Below are 15,778 nucleotides of genomic sequence, written 5' to 3'. Positions count from 1 at the left end.
GTAGAATGAAGAAAAGAATGAGGTCATTTGTCCAGTAAACTTGGCTCTCCGGGGACATGGTTAAGAAGCAAAACAGGCATCTAAGTAGGCTGCCCATAAAATAAAACAAAACAAAAAAAAAAAAAAAAAAATTAGGTAGTCTGTGTGCAAGTCACTCAATGACTCATGGCCAAGCCCCTCCAACAAGGTACATTTAGAACATCTCATTCTTCAGTGTCCAAATACGGAGTGATATGCCCCATTAGGTAATGAGGTACCTGTCACTGGAGGATTCAAGAAGAAGCTGAATGACCCTCCAGAGCAGGGATCTTTACAGGGAAAATTCCCATATTAGATGACTCTAAGAAACCTTTTCAGCTCAAATCTGAGAGTCTTGGGTGCGACATTGATATCACTGCTAAACCTATAAGACATTTATTTATTTATAGAATCCTCAAGAACTATTTTTTCTTACTTGAAAAAACCATCCTTTTCTCTTAGCTTTGATAATTGACAGAAAAATGGATTCCAGTTTTCTTTTTCTTAAACCCTCACCTTCCATCTTTGAATCAATAATGTGTATTGGTTCCAAGGCAGAAGAGAGAGAAAGGCTAGGCAGTGGAGGTTAAATGACTTGCCCAGGGTCACACAGCTAGGAAGTATCTGAGGCCAGATTTGAACCCAGGACCTCCTGTATCTCCTCCCATCTCTAAGACTGACTCTTAATCCACTGAGCCACCCAGATGCTCCTTCTGGTCAGGTTTTCTAAACCAATCCAGGTTCAATATAACAGTAGTCTAAATGCCAGCTCTCAGAAGCAGCCTGAAACAAACTCCACCAATATTACTCACCCAGGTAATTGATCTTACTTAACTAGGACTTAGAGCTAGTTCTACTCATTCGACTTCCATCAAACAAAGGGGGAAGGGGAAACTGAGGCTCAAGATCTATAGAATCTGTAATTGATTGTATTCTGCCCCATCAGGATTTGGAAATGATATGAGGGCATTGATGGTGAGTTTGAGGAGCGAGGATAACATCTGGGTGAAGTATGACTAAGCTTAAATTCTAATTTCCATCTAGCCTGGGAAGCTTTCCCAAAGTGGGGCAGTTGCTGACAAGTCCTCAAATTGGAAAATGAGACTAAATTTCAGATTTGGTTCCACTTTACCCAACTGTTTCCCCATGGCAAATAAATACTGGGCACCTTCCTTTGGGCTGTGGTATAGTCCTTCAGGAACACAGAGATGACTTGGTCTGGGGTTGGTCAGGATCCTGTGGACACAACATCCTGCCCTGAAATTCCAGGCTAATTTTAATTATGGACAAGGGGAAGGGCACTGAGTTTCTTACTTCATTATAGCACATTCCTGGTTTGGATAGTGCCCCCCGGGATGCACATCAGCCACTCGACTGGCAGAGTCTTGGTTGCCCAAAAATCTGAGGGTATCATTGTCCCATGGTCACAAGCTATAAGAACTATATTCCTTAAGCAACAATATGATCATGTCACTCCACAGCTCAAGAAACATCAGTGACTCCCTCTTGCTACACGGCAAAATACAGAATCTTCCCATTGTCTTTTCAAGTCCTTCAGGATCAGGTTGCCCCAATTTAAAAAAAAAAAAAATCAGAATAGGTTTCTCTTCTAGGCAGCCTTAGTCACTTTTTTGCTGCTGTTCAGTCGTGACCATCTCTTCATGACCCCATTTGGGGTTTTGGGGGCAGATTCTGTAGCAAGTCTTCCATTTCCTTCTCCAACTCTTTTTATAGAGTCAAACAGGGTTAAGTGACTTGCTCACAGTCACCCAGATAGTCAGTGTCTGAGGCTGGAAATGATATCTCATCTCATGTCTCTGTCTCTCTCATTACATAGTTGCCTAGGGCACAGAGGTGGCATCAATGGCAAGATTTGAACATTGTACCTCTTGGCTTTGAGGCTGGCTCTGTACACACCACACCAAGCCTCCTCTCCTTGTTACCGAAATGGGTTTGTTGTTTTTTTTTAAACCCTTGTACTTTTCGGTGTATTGTCTCATAGGTGGAAGATTGGTAAGGGTGGGCAATGGGGGTCAAGTGACTTGCCCAGGGTCACACAGCTGGGAAGTGTCTGAGGCCGGGTTTGAACCCAGGACCTCCTGTCTCTAGGCCTGACTCTCACTCCACTGAGCTACCCAGCTGCCCCTTGCTTTTGTTTTTTAAAAGAAGTGGGTAGCAGGTTGGACCTGTGACTTCACTGGTACAAGAAACTCTCCGGGAGGAAACTGCCTCCATCACTGCAGATGGACCACATCTCTGTCCAAGGCCAGCTCTTGAGAGGGATGGTGCCTCCTGCCTGGTACATAGTGGGACCTGAATAAAGGCTTTCTGCATCGACTTGAATTTCTTCCAGTCCCTTAAACATAGCAGGCATTTAATAAATGCTTGAGCTGTTGTGAATAAAGCCTGTGCTTGAGACCCTACGGTAGGAGCAGGAAACCTGCCTACAAGCTGTGGGAGGAGAGGAGTGGGGAGGAAGATGGAAAATGAGGGCTACAGGCAGGAGTTTCAAAACCATTTTTAAAAAAAGAAGAAAAAAGGGCATCATCTGAATTCCCAAAGGCTATGATTTTAAAATGGGAAATTCTGAGACCTACCCTGCCCTGTCTATTCACAGAAAAATTAAAGAGTACATTTACATTTCAAAGAAGTCTCTGGGACACCAAACTCAGTCAAATTTAGCAAAGGGACCCAGAGCAGAGGGGCCAGATTCTCCAGGAAAAAGAACCCCATTAGTGTCAGTAGCTTCAGCAAGACCAGGAGAGAAACAAGAAAAGGAGTTCTCTAGACATCTGCCAAAAGAAATTTCTTATTAAAATGAAGATTTTTAGCTGGGAGGTCAGGGAGGGAGAGAAGGGACATTCTTGGTCTCACATCCATTCAGAGAGCTCACCTCAGACTTGAATTAGAACAGACTCCTAACTGTTCACATTAAGTCCAGATTCTTTCCTCTCTAACCATCTTTTAAAAAAAATGCAATTTCTAAACATGCCACTCTCCTGCTCAAGCAGCTTCAATAGCTCCCTACTGCCTTCAAGTATAAATCTAGTACCTCAGCTGGGTATTGAAGGCTTTCTAAAATCCGGCTTCATCTTCTGGCCTTATTTTCCATATGTACTTTCCTTTATGCTATGTTCTAGCCAAATAGTTTCCTGAACTTGACATTTAATCTCTGGCTTCTGCATTTATTTGGACAAGCTGTATCCTGTGCTGGGAAGGCACTTCTCACCTCCCCCTCTTAGAATTTCTCCCTTCCCTCAAGTTGTAAGGTATTGCTTCCTCTGGAAAGCCTTCTTAGATCGTGAAAGTTTATTTATCTCTCTCTCTTTTTTAAACCTTTACCTTCCATCTTACTCATTACTGTGTATTGATTTCAAAGCAGAAGAGTGTTAAGGGCTAGGCAATGGGGGTTAAGGGATTTGACAAGGATCACACAACTAGGAAGTTTCTAAAGACAGATTTGAACTCAGGACCTCATTTCTCTTTTCTCATTTCTCATTTGAGACTGGCTCTCAAAATCCACTGAGCCACCCAGATGCCCCCAAGAGGTCTTCTTTTTCAAACAACTGGTCCCTGAGTCCATGTAGGAAAAACCCAATGGATCCAAAAAATCGGCTACTTCTCAGACTGTGACAACTGGGTAGATGGACAATTTGTTGAGTCAACACATTAATGATCATACAGATAGATCTAGACCAAGAATTTGATGGGATGAAATGAGAATCGAATCCCTCTTGTAATGGAACAGTTTACATAATCTCAAACTGCTCTCTGTGGACAAAGCTTATTAATCTCTGATGCTAGATGGCTATATGCTGTGAATCATAGAAATGCCAGTCTTTGATGAATCAAAATGGGACCAACGGTACAAGGGAAGGATCCCTGGTGAGCCTAAGTGGACAATCATGGCAGGCGTTCAAGGATGGGCATGGACGATATTAGCAAGGATATGGAGTTAACATAAAACTGGGCACATAGTAAGCTCAGGATAAGGACCCCCACTCTATAATCAGAAGACAGAGCAGAGATGAGAGTCATACAGAATCAGAGACTTGTCTATACAGTCAAAGCTCAATTCTTTACATTTGTGAGATGTGAGGCTACCACTGCAGATGGGACAATTTGACACATTTTTATTCTCTGTTTTAAGGGATGGTTATGTGAGACGGGGAGAGAAGACAGAAGATAAGGGTTTAAAAAAATAAAAATAATTCAGAGAACAGAGGACAAGACAAGGGGTGAGTAGATGTGTTGGAGGCCAGAAGACCCACATGTCTGGACAGAGGGAGCTAACTTTTCTTTGGGTAAAGGTTGAAAAACAGTCTCGGCAGATAAGCAAAGATGGCAACAATCCCCATAGCTACAATGACCCAAGGAAACTGTGCCCACTTCCCCCAGGGCAAAGATCTTAAACTTTTTGTGTCTTAGATCCTTGGGACACTCTGGTGAAGTCTATGGACCGCTTCTCAGAAGGAAGATTTTTACCTACATTCTTAAAGGAAAGCTGTGCTCCATTTCAGGGAGAAATTGATAAAAATAAAGATGGATTTTTTTTTCCCAGCTAAGTTCGTGGACCTCCTGTAATCTATCCATCTATCTATGGGTCTGTGGACCTCTGAATAAGGATCTCCAGTCTATAATCAGAAGACAGTAAGGGAGAAACAGAGAGGGACAAGCAATAGAAAGGAGTTATACAGAATCAAAGACTTATCTACACAATCAAGCCCCAATTCTTTACATTAAGATGTAAGGCTACCACTAGGGATGGAACAATTTGACACATTTTTGTTCTTTGATTTCAGATGGGGAGAGGAAGAGAGACACTGGGAGGTGGAGGTGATGTCAGAACAAATAATGTTGAGCAATATGGTGGAAAGCCATGGTTTGAATCCCGCCCCAGACACTTCTTAGCTGCCACTTAACCTTTATCTGTCTGCATCCAGTCTTCACATAGCTGTCCATAAATAAAGCATAGACAAGGGGCATTTCAAGTGCTCAGAATCCCCAAAAGGTTCACGTCTCAATTGACATAGGGATGAACATGGAACAAGAAGGGACGGAGCAGAAAGGGGGCAGGGTTCTGTACCAACATGGAGACAAGGGGGTCCTACTTCAATCAAGGATCTAGACCACAGTGAGCATTTTTCTCCCTGTGCCCTTGTGTAGGTATGGATAACTGTGGAACAATAATCACAAGAGGGCAGCTAAGTTGACTGTTGGTCTCAGAGGAACTGAGTTAAAGGTTGGCTCTACCTTTGGCTCAATGGATACAAAGATGGAGTTGGAGAAGAAGTTCTGGATTCAGATCCTCCTTTGACATTTATTGTGTCAAACATCAGTAAAAAAAAAATAAAATGAAAAAATAATAATATATAAAATATAAATCAAACTTTAAAATGTTGAGTCAGTAAATATTGATGAAGCACCTGCAATGGGACAAGCTCTTGTAAAGAGCTAGAGGTACAAAGAAAAGAATTCTCTGTCTATAAGACCCAAGTTTCTTCACTTGTGAGTCAGTCCAGTGAGGAAGTCATCTCAAGTAATACCATCCTGAATGAACAAGTCATTTAATCTCTTTGGGCCTCAGCTCTGTACTCGAGATTGGATGAAACACTAAGTCACTAAGGTCCTGTTCAGCTCAAGAACTCTGATCTTCTGATCCACTGACCATTCTGGGCTCCATTTCTAAAATGAGGTATTTAATAAATTGTGGCCTTTGGTGTAGCCAGTGACCTCTAAATCTAAAATTCCCCACTTGTCATTTTACTTATTGGCAAAATAGGGGGTTGGACTAGACAACTTTGTCAAAGTCTTGATTTATAGTATCACAATCCTCAGTTTATTCACTTGTAAAATTAAAGGGTTTGACTAGATAGTTTCTAAAGTCCCCATCTAACCTTAAATTGAGGATTCCATAATTCACTGTTTACTGATGGGATTAATAATAAAATAGTATTAGTTGGTCCCTGAGGCATCCATCTACCTCTAAATTTATAATTCCATGATCTTCATTTTAGTCATCTATGGAGTTGGTCTAGAAGATGTCTGAGATTCCAATATCTCTCCTAAATCTATAATTCCATGATCTTCTGTTTACTCACCTGTAAAAAGATGGCATTGGGCACTCCCTTGTTTTTTACCCCTAACACAGAAGTGCATTCAAGCAAGTATTAATTAACACTCAGGGTACTGCGGATATGATGGTCACTGACCATGTTTCTTGGGCTTTCAGGTTATTATAACCTTAAAAATAATCCAGAAAGGAAATATGGAGGCTGAGGCCAAGAGTGGAATGAATGCTCCATTCAGGGCAGACCCCAGTGAAAATGTTCTTGGTCTGTGGGTGGGTCCCTGGCATCTCTTGTTGCCCAGACTGAACTGCAGGATTCTAATTTGTACAACTGAAGACAGACCCAAGTGGCAGCATTTGAAACTCCCATGGACTTGGGGCTTGAGTGAGTGAGCGTGTGTGTGTGTGTGTGTGTGTGTGTGTTAAGATCACATTTCACATGTTTCACTGACATCCACAGTTGTAGCATAAGCATCTCCTATGATCAAGAAAAAGTTCCAAAGAATTCTTTTTTTCGGGGGGGCAAAGTGCTTTTTATTGCTTTATATATATTTTTATTTATAGCCTCCATTGCCTAGCCCTTACCACTCTTGCCTTAGAACTAATACACTGTATTTCTTTTTTTAATTCAGTTTTGGTCAAAGCTGACAGAGAAGCCTTCTATCACAAGTTTTGGGTCAGGTCAGTACTTGGAAGGATCAACCAGGATGTGATGGCCTTTCTTTTGCATGGACAGAATTGTTAAAAAAAAAAAAAAAAAAAAAAAAAAAACATGGAGCTGCTGGGTCCTTCTTCTTGGAGGAAAGGGGATATTTTTATTAAAAGCTCCCAAAATGAACATAAGGAAACAACTGTGACCAGCAAGGGCCCCAAAATATCAGGTGAGAAAAAAGGATCACAGGGGGGAATAGGATACTTATTAAGTAAGCAACAAAGGAAGAAACAAATGAAAAGGAAAAGGTACATCTATTTCTTGGATCCTAGGAGGTCAGATCATTCCATTTTAGGTTCCTTATATGCCAGTAAGGCTGGCCAACTCATCTTTGTAGATGATCTTCCATCAGGCTCCAGACTCTATTCCTTCAACCAAGCTGTTCCCCAGACCTGGAATGCTTTTGATCCTCACCCCTGACTATCTAAGCTCATATCTGAGATCTTTCCTAATTCTCTATTTGCTAGTGCCTTCTCTTGTTCTTTATATTTCCTTTTATGCATATCATTTCATCCCTCCAAAAGAATGTAAGATCTTGGAAGTAAAGGGTTACCTTGATTTTTAACCATGTATTCAAGTCTCTTATGCCTTTAGAGTCTGTTGTGGCACACGGTGAGAAATATTGGTATCAATTGTGTAAAGGGAACCCCCTTCCTCTCAGGAACTCCCAACTTTCTGCTCATCCGAGCCAGCCCATTAAAGGGACTGGAAAGCTCCAAACAGAGACTTTGATTGGCTCCTGAAATGTGGTGGACCAGTGCACAGAGAAAAGAATTGTGGTAAAAAAAGAGGATATAGAAAAGAGACTGTAGAGGAGAGGAGATTCTGCCCCGGAGGTCTTTGGCTGGGGGTCTTTCTGCAATTTTGTATTGGTGGCTTGGGCAGAAGACATTCTCGTGGGCTGGTAAGATTAGAGTGGTAGTCTAGAAAATACATATTTTTAAATTTCCTTCCCTCCTTATCTCTTTCTTAGACTATATTTATATTAAAATTAAATTGTTAAAAGCTATTATCATCTTTGTGACTTAAGGGTTAATTATTGTATAAACAGTGACCACAACAATCCTCTTTTTAAATTAATCTATTTCCAAGGCAAATTCTAAATGTTACATTTAGCATATTACGTAATCTAATAATCGCCAGAATGCTTTCTCATTTTCTTAACAATTCTTAACAAGCAGGGACTTCTTTCCTAAGTAATTTATATGTTTTAGACTTTACTGAAATGCTGACCAAATTATTTCTTGATTTGTCTTTTTCTAGTTTGTCCAATTGACTTTCTTTCTATTTATTCATGATTACTATTTGCTTAGCCATTTTTAACCATGTCCAAGATATCTCATGACTGCAGTAGAGGTTTTCTTGACAAAGATACTGGAGTGGCTTGCCATTGCCTTCTTTAGGTCATTTTACAAATGAGTAAACTGAGGCCAAAAGGGTTAAGTGCCCAGGATCACACAGTTAGCATTTGGGCTTCTCTTGGCAGCTCATATAACAGATGAGGAAACTGAGGCAACCAGAGTTAAGTTATGTGGCCAGGGTCACACAGCTAGTAGCAAAAACTAGATTTCATCCCAAGTGTTCTTGACTCTCTGCCTCATCTTTTCTCCACTGAGCCACCTAGCTGCCCTCTCGTGATTATTGCATGTGAGGTCTGAAAGTGCTATTTTTTAAAATTCCTTCTTTTAGAAATTATCTCCCTTGATTTAACTTCTCCATCTAGACATATAACCTAATAAAAATCAAAGATAAAATGAACTTTCTCCCCACCCCCCCCAAAAATCTGTAAACACTTGTGTCATGATTAACAAAGAATTGGAAACAAAAGAGATGTCAACAGATGAAGAGTGTGGATATAATGGAATATTACTGTGATGGAAGAAAAGAAGAATTCAGGAAAGTATGAGAAGACTTACACGAACTGATGCAAAGTTAAAAGAATGTGCTTAATGGCTACAACTACTGTAAATGTAAAAAAATAAAATAAAAAGGGAGTAATTGGATGTTGCATAAATATAATGATTACATTTGACCCCTAAGAAGCAATAGAAGGGGAAAAAAAACCTCCCAGGTGACTTTTTTCCCAGAAAAGGCCAGAGAAGGCCTGGTTGTGGAACACTGTGGATAAGGTCAGACTTTTTCTGTGGATGTTGCTGGACTGCTTTTTTTCATTTTCTGCATTAGAAGAAATAGCTCAGGGGTGGGCAGAGAAGGGGATATACAGGGAAAGGCAATTGATATATTTAAAAAAGGAAACATAGCAATAATTTTTTTAAATAGTTCAGAAGGAGTCAGACTTCTTGGGGTAATCTACTCTGTTTTAATTTTTTTTTCACATCATAGAAAAAGAAAAAATATTTATTTTTAAAGGAAATTTTATGAAACTTGTAATGAAATGGGGAAAAAATCATGTGGATAGAGTATTCCTGGAGATAAGTTAAATCAAGAGCTGAAAAGGTCTTCATAGGACAGTCCCTCTCATTTTCAAAAGGAGTAAACTGAGGCAAAGAGTATAAGAACATAATCAAGGTCACAGAGCCAGGATTTTAATCCAGACTTTCCAACCATATATATGCCCACTGTTGAAAAAGGGAAAGAAAGTGGGGCAGTTAAGTGGTTCAGTGGATAGAGCACAAAGCTTAGAGGCAGGAGGTCCTGGGTTCAAATCTGACCTCAGACACTTCCTAGCTGGGCAACTTTGGGCAGGGCACTTAACCCCAACTTCTACCCTTTTGTCTTAGAATTGATACTAAGCCATAAGGTAAGGGTTTTTAAAAGAGAAAGAAAAAGAGAAAAGCTTTTGTTCATATCATTTGGAAAGCTAATTGTTTATTCTTTAGCTACCCACCATGGAAGCCAAGTATAAAGGTCTGGAATACTGTAATAAACTTAATGGGTCTTCATTATTATACATCAAAAGGTATGGCAGGTCAATACACTTACTTGGAACATTAGGTTCTATTGCTAGTACATGAATATGGGCACTTTAAATGCTATTAAAATACAGGGTGGTACAAGAAAAACATTATTGGACTTGGAGTCAGAGGACCTCTATGACCTTCAGTTTCCTCCGCGGCCCAGCTCTAACTTGCTCACGCCCCTCATTTTACAAAATCACACAGATGATTTTTTAGGCTTCTCTGTTGGATCTTCAGAGATAAAGACAAGTCACAGGCAATAGTTTCTCTCTCTCTCTCTCTCTCTCTCTCTCTCTCTCTCTCTCTCTCTCTCTCTCTCATACCCTTAGATCTTCAAAATGAGGAGGTTGGATTATGTAATTTCATAGATTTTCCACAATTACAGAGATGGAAGTGACCACATCTGCAGATCCCCAGTGCAAGTGACCATTTAAGTCTCTGCTTAAATACCTTAAATAAAGGAGGCAGCCCCTTCCCCCTGGAACAGCTCTATTAGAGAACAAGTTTTCTTAATTTTGGGCTGAAATGTTTACCCTCTTTTCAGATTTTCTTCTTGGTCTGCTCTGAGATGATTGTTTCCAATTTGTCCTGTACATGATGGTTTGCACATCATTCCCCCATTAGCTCCTCGAGGGCAGGGATTGTATTTGCCCCAGAGCTTAGAGCAGTGACTGGTATGCAGTAGGCACTTAATAAATGCTTGCTAACTTGCCTTGAACATTCTCATCTTCCCTGCAGACACTCAGAGACATCCCTTTTTCTTATACTTCGTCCTCATCATGAAGAGCCTTTCTGATTGAACCTAAATGTGCCTTTCTGTCCTACTGCGAGCTCTGCAGAGAACATTCCTACAATGTCTTAGAGGTGTCAGGCAAGTGATGTTTCCTCCATTTTACAGATAAGGAAACTGAGGCAAATGGAAGTGACTACCACTGTTATTCCCTTGGAGTTATTCTATTTTAAGGCCAAGCAAGCAAACAGTGACAAGCAAGATAAAATTCACCAAAAGACAAAGAATGTGGCTCAGTGGCTAGAGTGCCAGACTCGGAGATGAGAAGGGTTCAAATCTGGCCTCAGATGCTTTCCAGTTGTGTGACCCTGGGCAAGTCACTTCACTCCAACTACCTAGCCCTTACCGCTCTTCTGCCTTAGATCTAAGACAGAAGCCAAGTGCTCTTTTAAAAAAACAACAATAATAAAAGAAAGACAAAGTAAGAGAAGATGAACAAGAATGATATTGTCTGCTTGTTGATATTTGTAAAGGGTGGATGACTAGAGGAATGTACAAGCTGGCCACATGCACACAGGAATAAGATGGGTTCAGAAAGGGGAAAACAGGCTTATTTTTATAGCACTTTTTAAAAAAGCCTCGTTTGCAGCATTGCTATAGATATCTGAGAGTAGTAATTTAGTTTTCTGTCATGGAGACTTGAAAAAAATACACACAGAAATATACCTTCAAAGTCAGCAACGTCTAGAATGAATGAGGCCCAATGGGCATGAATCACAGCTTAAGGTAAAAATCAGAATAATATCCAAAAGCTTTTAGAACTTGAGTGCACAGAGTTCCTTCATCTCTCCCTCTCTTCCTTCCTTCTTTCCTATCCTCACCTCTCCTTCCCTCCCTTCCTTCATCCTTTCGTATCTTTACCACTCCCTCTCTCCCTTCCTTCATCACTCCCTTCTCTCTATTCCTTCCTTCCTCCTTTCCTATCCTTATCTCACCTCTCCTTCTCTCCCTTCCTCCCTCCCTCTCTTCCTCTTTCTTCATTCTTTCCTATCTTTACCATTCCCTCTCTCTATTCCTTTACCACTCCCTCTCTCTATTCCTTCTTTCCTTCCTCCCTTTCTTTCCTATCATTACATTACCTCACCTCTCCTTCCCTCCCTACTTCCTTCTTCTTGCCCTTTTTCCTTCCTCACTCCCTCCTCTCTTCATTCCTTCCTCCCTCTTTCTTCTTCTTCCTTTCCTACCTTTACCTCACCTCTCCTTCCCTCAATTCCTCCCTCCTCTCTTCGTCCCTTCCTATCTTTACCACTCCCCCTCTCTCTCCCTTCCTTCCTCACTCCCTCTCTCTATTCCTTCTTTCCTTCCTCCCTCTCTTTCTTATTCCTTTCCCATAATTACATTACCTCACCTCTAGTTCCTTCCCTCCCTCCTTCCTTCCTTCCTTCCTTCCTTCCTCACTCCCTTTCTGCCTTCCTTTCTCCCTCCCTCCGTCTCTTTATGTAAGGCTATAAGTCGTAATGGACCCCTTGCCCTGGGTTGCCCATCAGGCAATGAATGAGGCAGGATTCAAACACAGGTCTTCCTGATCCCCAAATCAGTGTTCTAACTACTCGAGCATGCTGCCATTTAAGTATATGTTTTAGGAATCTCGATCCCACAGTACTAAGTGAAAAGGGCTGTCCATGTCCATGTGGGAACCCTGACAGCCCCCAGAGCTGATTAACAGTAACAACAGCAATTTCAGGAGAAAACAAGTAATACTCTCAACTCTGGATTCCCACACGCTGCAGCCAGTCACGTTCCACACTAGAAACCCGGAATGTCAAAGACTGTTCTAAAGAGTTTCAATGTCCCTCATTATTCAAAAACTGTGGATGTGGGCTCCATAAGCAGTCAAAAGCACTTCCCAATGGGCATTCCAAGGATCATTTCCTCTGGGAAGACTTCCTGGGGTCCCCAATTCATTCATGTTTTCTCTCTCTCTCCAAACAATTTTAGATATTTAATAATTATTTTAATAATTTAATATTTTAATAATTATTTAAGATAGCCTTGCCTGTTTATGTGTTATATCCCCTTAGTAAAATGTAATTACCCTGAAGGCAAGGACTATTACAGTCTCTGTAGCCTAGTGCTTAGCACAATACCTGGTACTAGAAATATATATATTTGGATTCCATCAAAAAAAAAAAACCTTAAAAACAAAAACCCCAAACAACAAGAGACACTTCTATGGCTTTAAAGATTCCCAAAGCCCTTTAGATCCATTATCTTATTTGAGTCTCCAACAATCCGGTGCCAGGGGGTATACGTGGCTCTGTCTCAGTTCCTCGGATGAGGAAACTGAGGCTTACAAATGAAGAGTTCCCAGAGCTATTAAATTGTGAGGCCAGGTCTGCATCACGCTGGGACTTAGTTAGAGCAGCGTGAATAGAGCCCTTGGAGCCCAAAAGACCTGGTTTCTAATGCTATCTCTGACACAGATTGGCTGATGGACCCTGGGGAAGTCACCTGGCCTCTTAGTGCTACAGGGAACTCTCTGAGACTATTCGTGGGAGGGAAGGTGCCAACCTGGGTTGGCAGAGGGAGTTTCCTCATCTGGAGGGGCTCCGATCAGGGAAATCACAGCTCGGGGTCTAAACCCCTATCCCAGCCATTAAAAAAATTCTGTCCCTTACAATCCGAGTTGAATGGAATAGTGGCATAATTTCGGAACTGCCCTGTATCTGTGGTTTTTAAGGGAGATTTTAAAAAAGAGGGGGAAACAAACAAACAACAACAAAAAAACCGGAAATGAACAGCAGAAGAGAACCTCCCCCTCCCCCCTGAGCAGAATATAGCCCACCTCAGTATGCTTGAAAATGTGGGAAGCTCCATAGCTTGTAGTATGCCATGGTGGGAAAGGCAGCAGGCTGTGCCATCGGAATCGCACAAGTTCAAGTCCCCGCTGTCTGTGCAATCCTGAGCGAATCACAGCCCCTTTCTGAGCCTTAGTGAACTCCCTTGTAAAGTGGGGATGACAGTCTCTGCCTGGCCTCCCCCTCTTGGGGTGGTGGCTAGAAGGGCCCTCTGCAGCTCTGGAGATGGGAGCTGGGACACGAGCCTCCATAACTGTGGCGGGAATAGACTATCTCCCAGCAACACCTATGAGGTGGGCTGCTCTGGTGGGGCTCCTCGGAGCCCCTCGCCGACCCTGGAGAGCCCAGTTTCCAGCTTAACAAAAATACAAGGGCACCATTATTTATGGCAGCAGCAGCAGCAAGGTTCCCTGGCTGCAAGAATTTTAAGCAATCGGGCTTACAAGAGCCCAAATAAATGGACTACAAGAAACAACAAATGCCAGACAAATATTTTTTAAAACCCTTTCAACTGTCTTGTCGGAGCAGTCACAGGCTGGGGTGAGGGGAAGCCTGGCTTGGAGTAGGACTGGATTCAACAAGAAAAAGAACACCCCCACCCCCATACACACAGACACATCATGAAAACAACCCGAGATGTGCTGAAAAAGAAGGCGCTTCTATCAGCCACCCAAGACAGTAAAGAATGCAAGGACTTCTGACTTCTCATCATTATGCACAGAATACAAACAGACTGGCTTCACATGCAACTCTCTCTCTCATTTTCTCCCCCCCCCCCCCTCTCTCTCTGTCTCTCTCTTTCTTTCTCTCTGTCTCTCTGTCTCTCTGTCTCTCTCTCTCTCTCTCTCTCTCTCTCTCCCTCCCTCCCTCCACCCCCATTCCTCTCTCTTGTTGCTTTTCCACAAGCAGGCGAGCAGCCCTGGCCCCAGAAAAATGGCACAATCGATGTCTCCCCACCAGCTTTCTCCCATTTCCTCCTCCTCCTGCCCACCCCACGAGCCCCCCGGCAGCCTCAGCCCTCAAAGCGGTACTCACTCTGTTAAAACGTTTGGCTTGAAACAGATGCCCATTCACTCGGTAGAGTTTCCTCCATCTTCTGGCCCCTCGGCGGTAGATTGATTCTAGAAAGGATATTAAAAAGGTGTAAAGCAGCAACATAGTACATAGCGGATGCAGCCTGAGATGCACGAGCTTGGAACAGCCCTGCTTTCCTTTGCATCAAAACAGCCGAAATCCTGGATGCCAAACCATTCTCGAGAATCGCCAAGGAAAAGCTTGAAATGACAGCTGCTTCTCCCTCCAGCCTCTCCCTTCTGTCTGCCCCTCTCTCGCTCTCGCTCTCGCTCGCTCGCTCTCTCTCTCTTTCTCACATGATAATCATCTTGTTACAGTTCCCAGGGCTGCTTGCTGTCTGGAGCTCAGGTGAGAAAGACACGGTCAAAAGCCTGGTTACCCTCCCTGGGAAGCCAACTGGGGAGGGGCCGGGGGAGGAAGCCTACAACATTTCTCCCAGCTGAGGCACTTCTGTATTCCAACACAAAGGAGAGATGTTAGCTCATGACAAGGCGGGGGTGGGGGGTGGGGGGGAAATCCCAGAGTTAGGACCAATTACATATCTGATGGGTTCTGTAATTGGCTGGGCTCTGCGTTCTCCTTACCTTGGGGCTAAGGCAGGAGAAGGAGAATCTATTTCCTCCCACAATGGAGCAGAAACCCAGTGGTACTGTGAGCTCGTGTGATTATTGCCATGCTGTCCTAAGATCCCTGGGAAACTTCACCATTTTAGATGCTTTCTCGAGTGTCACACACACATACACACAATCAGCACAGAAACTTGAAAGTGCTTCAATCTTTCCCTCAAGCATATTCCAAATTAAAAATTATTATATTCTTATAATATTATATATTATTTCTCCTCAGTGATGTTTTCAAACCTCTTTCTCTCTCTCACTCCCTCCCTCCCCTTATCTATCCATCCATCCATCTATCCATCATCTCTCTTCCCTTCCTCTTATCTGTCTGTGGGTCTATCTGTCCCTCTATCCATCCATCATCTCTCTCCCCTTCCCTTTATCTGTTTGTCTATCTATCCCTCTATCCATCCATACATACATCTGTCTGTCTATCTATCTATCTCTCTATCCATCCATACATTTATCCCTCTATCCATCCATTCACACATCTGTCTGTCTATCTATCTCTCTCTCCATCTGTCTATCCATCCATTTATCCCTCTATCCATCCATCTATCTATCCATCATTTCTCTCCCCTTCCCTTTATCTGTTTGCCTATCTATCCCTCTACCTATCCCTCTATCCCTCTATCTATCTACCTATCTATCCCTCCATCCATCCATCAATCTATCTACCCATCATCTTATCTATCCCTTTATCCCTCTATCTCTCCATCCATCCATTCATTTTTCTCCCTGTCCATCCATCTATATATCCTAAAATCAGTGTATATGTATA

At 42.3% G+C, this 15,778-nt stretch overlaps 1 protein-coding gene across 2 annotated transcripts in view; it reads right to left on the bottom strand.

Moving 5' to 3' along the window:
• Nucleotides 1-15,778, bottom strand: part of PRKCZ (protein kinase C zeta) — a 213,576-nt gene that overhangs the window by 56,342 nt on the left and 141,456 nt on the right. For both annotated transcript variants that reach the window (XM_044667579.1, XM_044667580.1), the window contains one exon: nucleotides 14,342-14,427. In XM_044667579.1, coding sequence (XP_044523514.1) covers nucleotides 14,342-14,427 — 86 coding nt within the window. The remainder of the gene's footprint in view (nucleotides 1-14,341; nucleotides 14,428-15,778) is intronic.

Source organism: Gracilinanus agilis, chromosome 3 (assembly GCF_016433145.1).
Source record: "Gracilinanus agilis isolate LMUSP501 chromosome 3, AgileGrace, whole genome shotgun sequence".
NCBI classification, from domain to species: Eukaryota; Metazoa; Chordata; class Mammalia; order Didelphimorphia; family Didelphidae; genus Gracilinanus; species Gracilinanus agilis.
The sequence above is the reverse complement of the archived record's forward strand: the minus strand, read 5'-3'. Positions and strand labels throughout refer to the sequence as shown.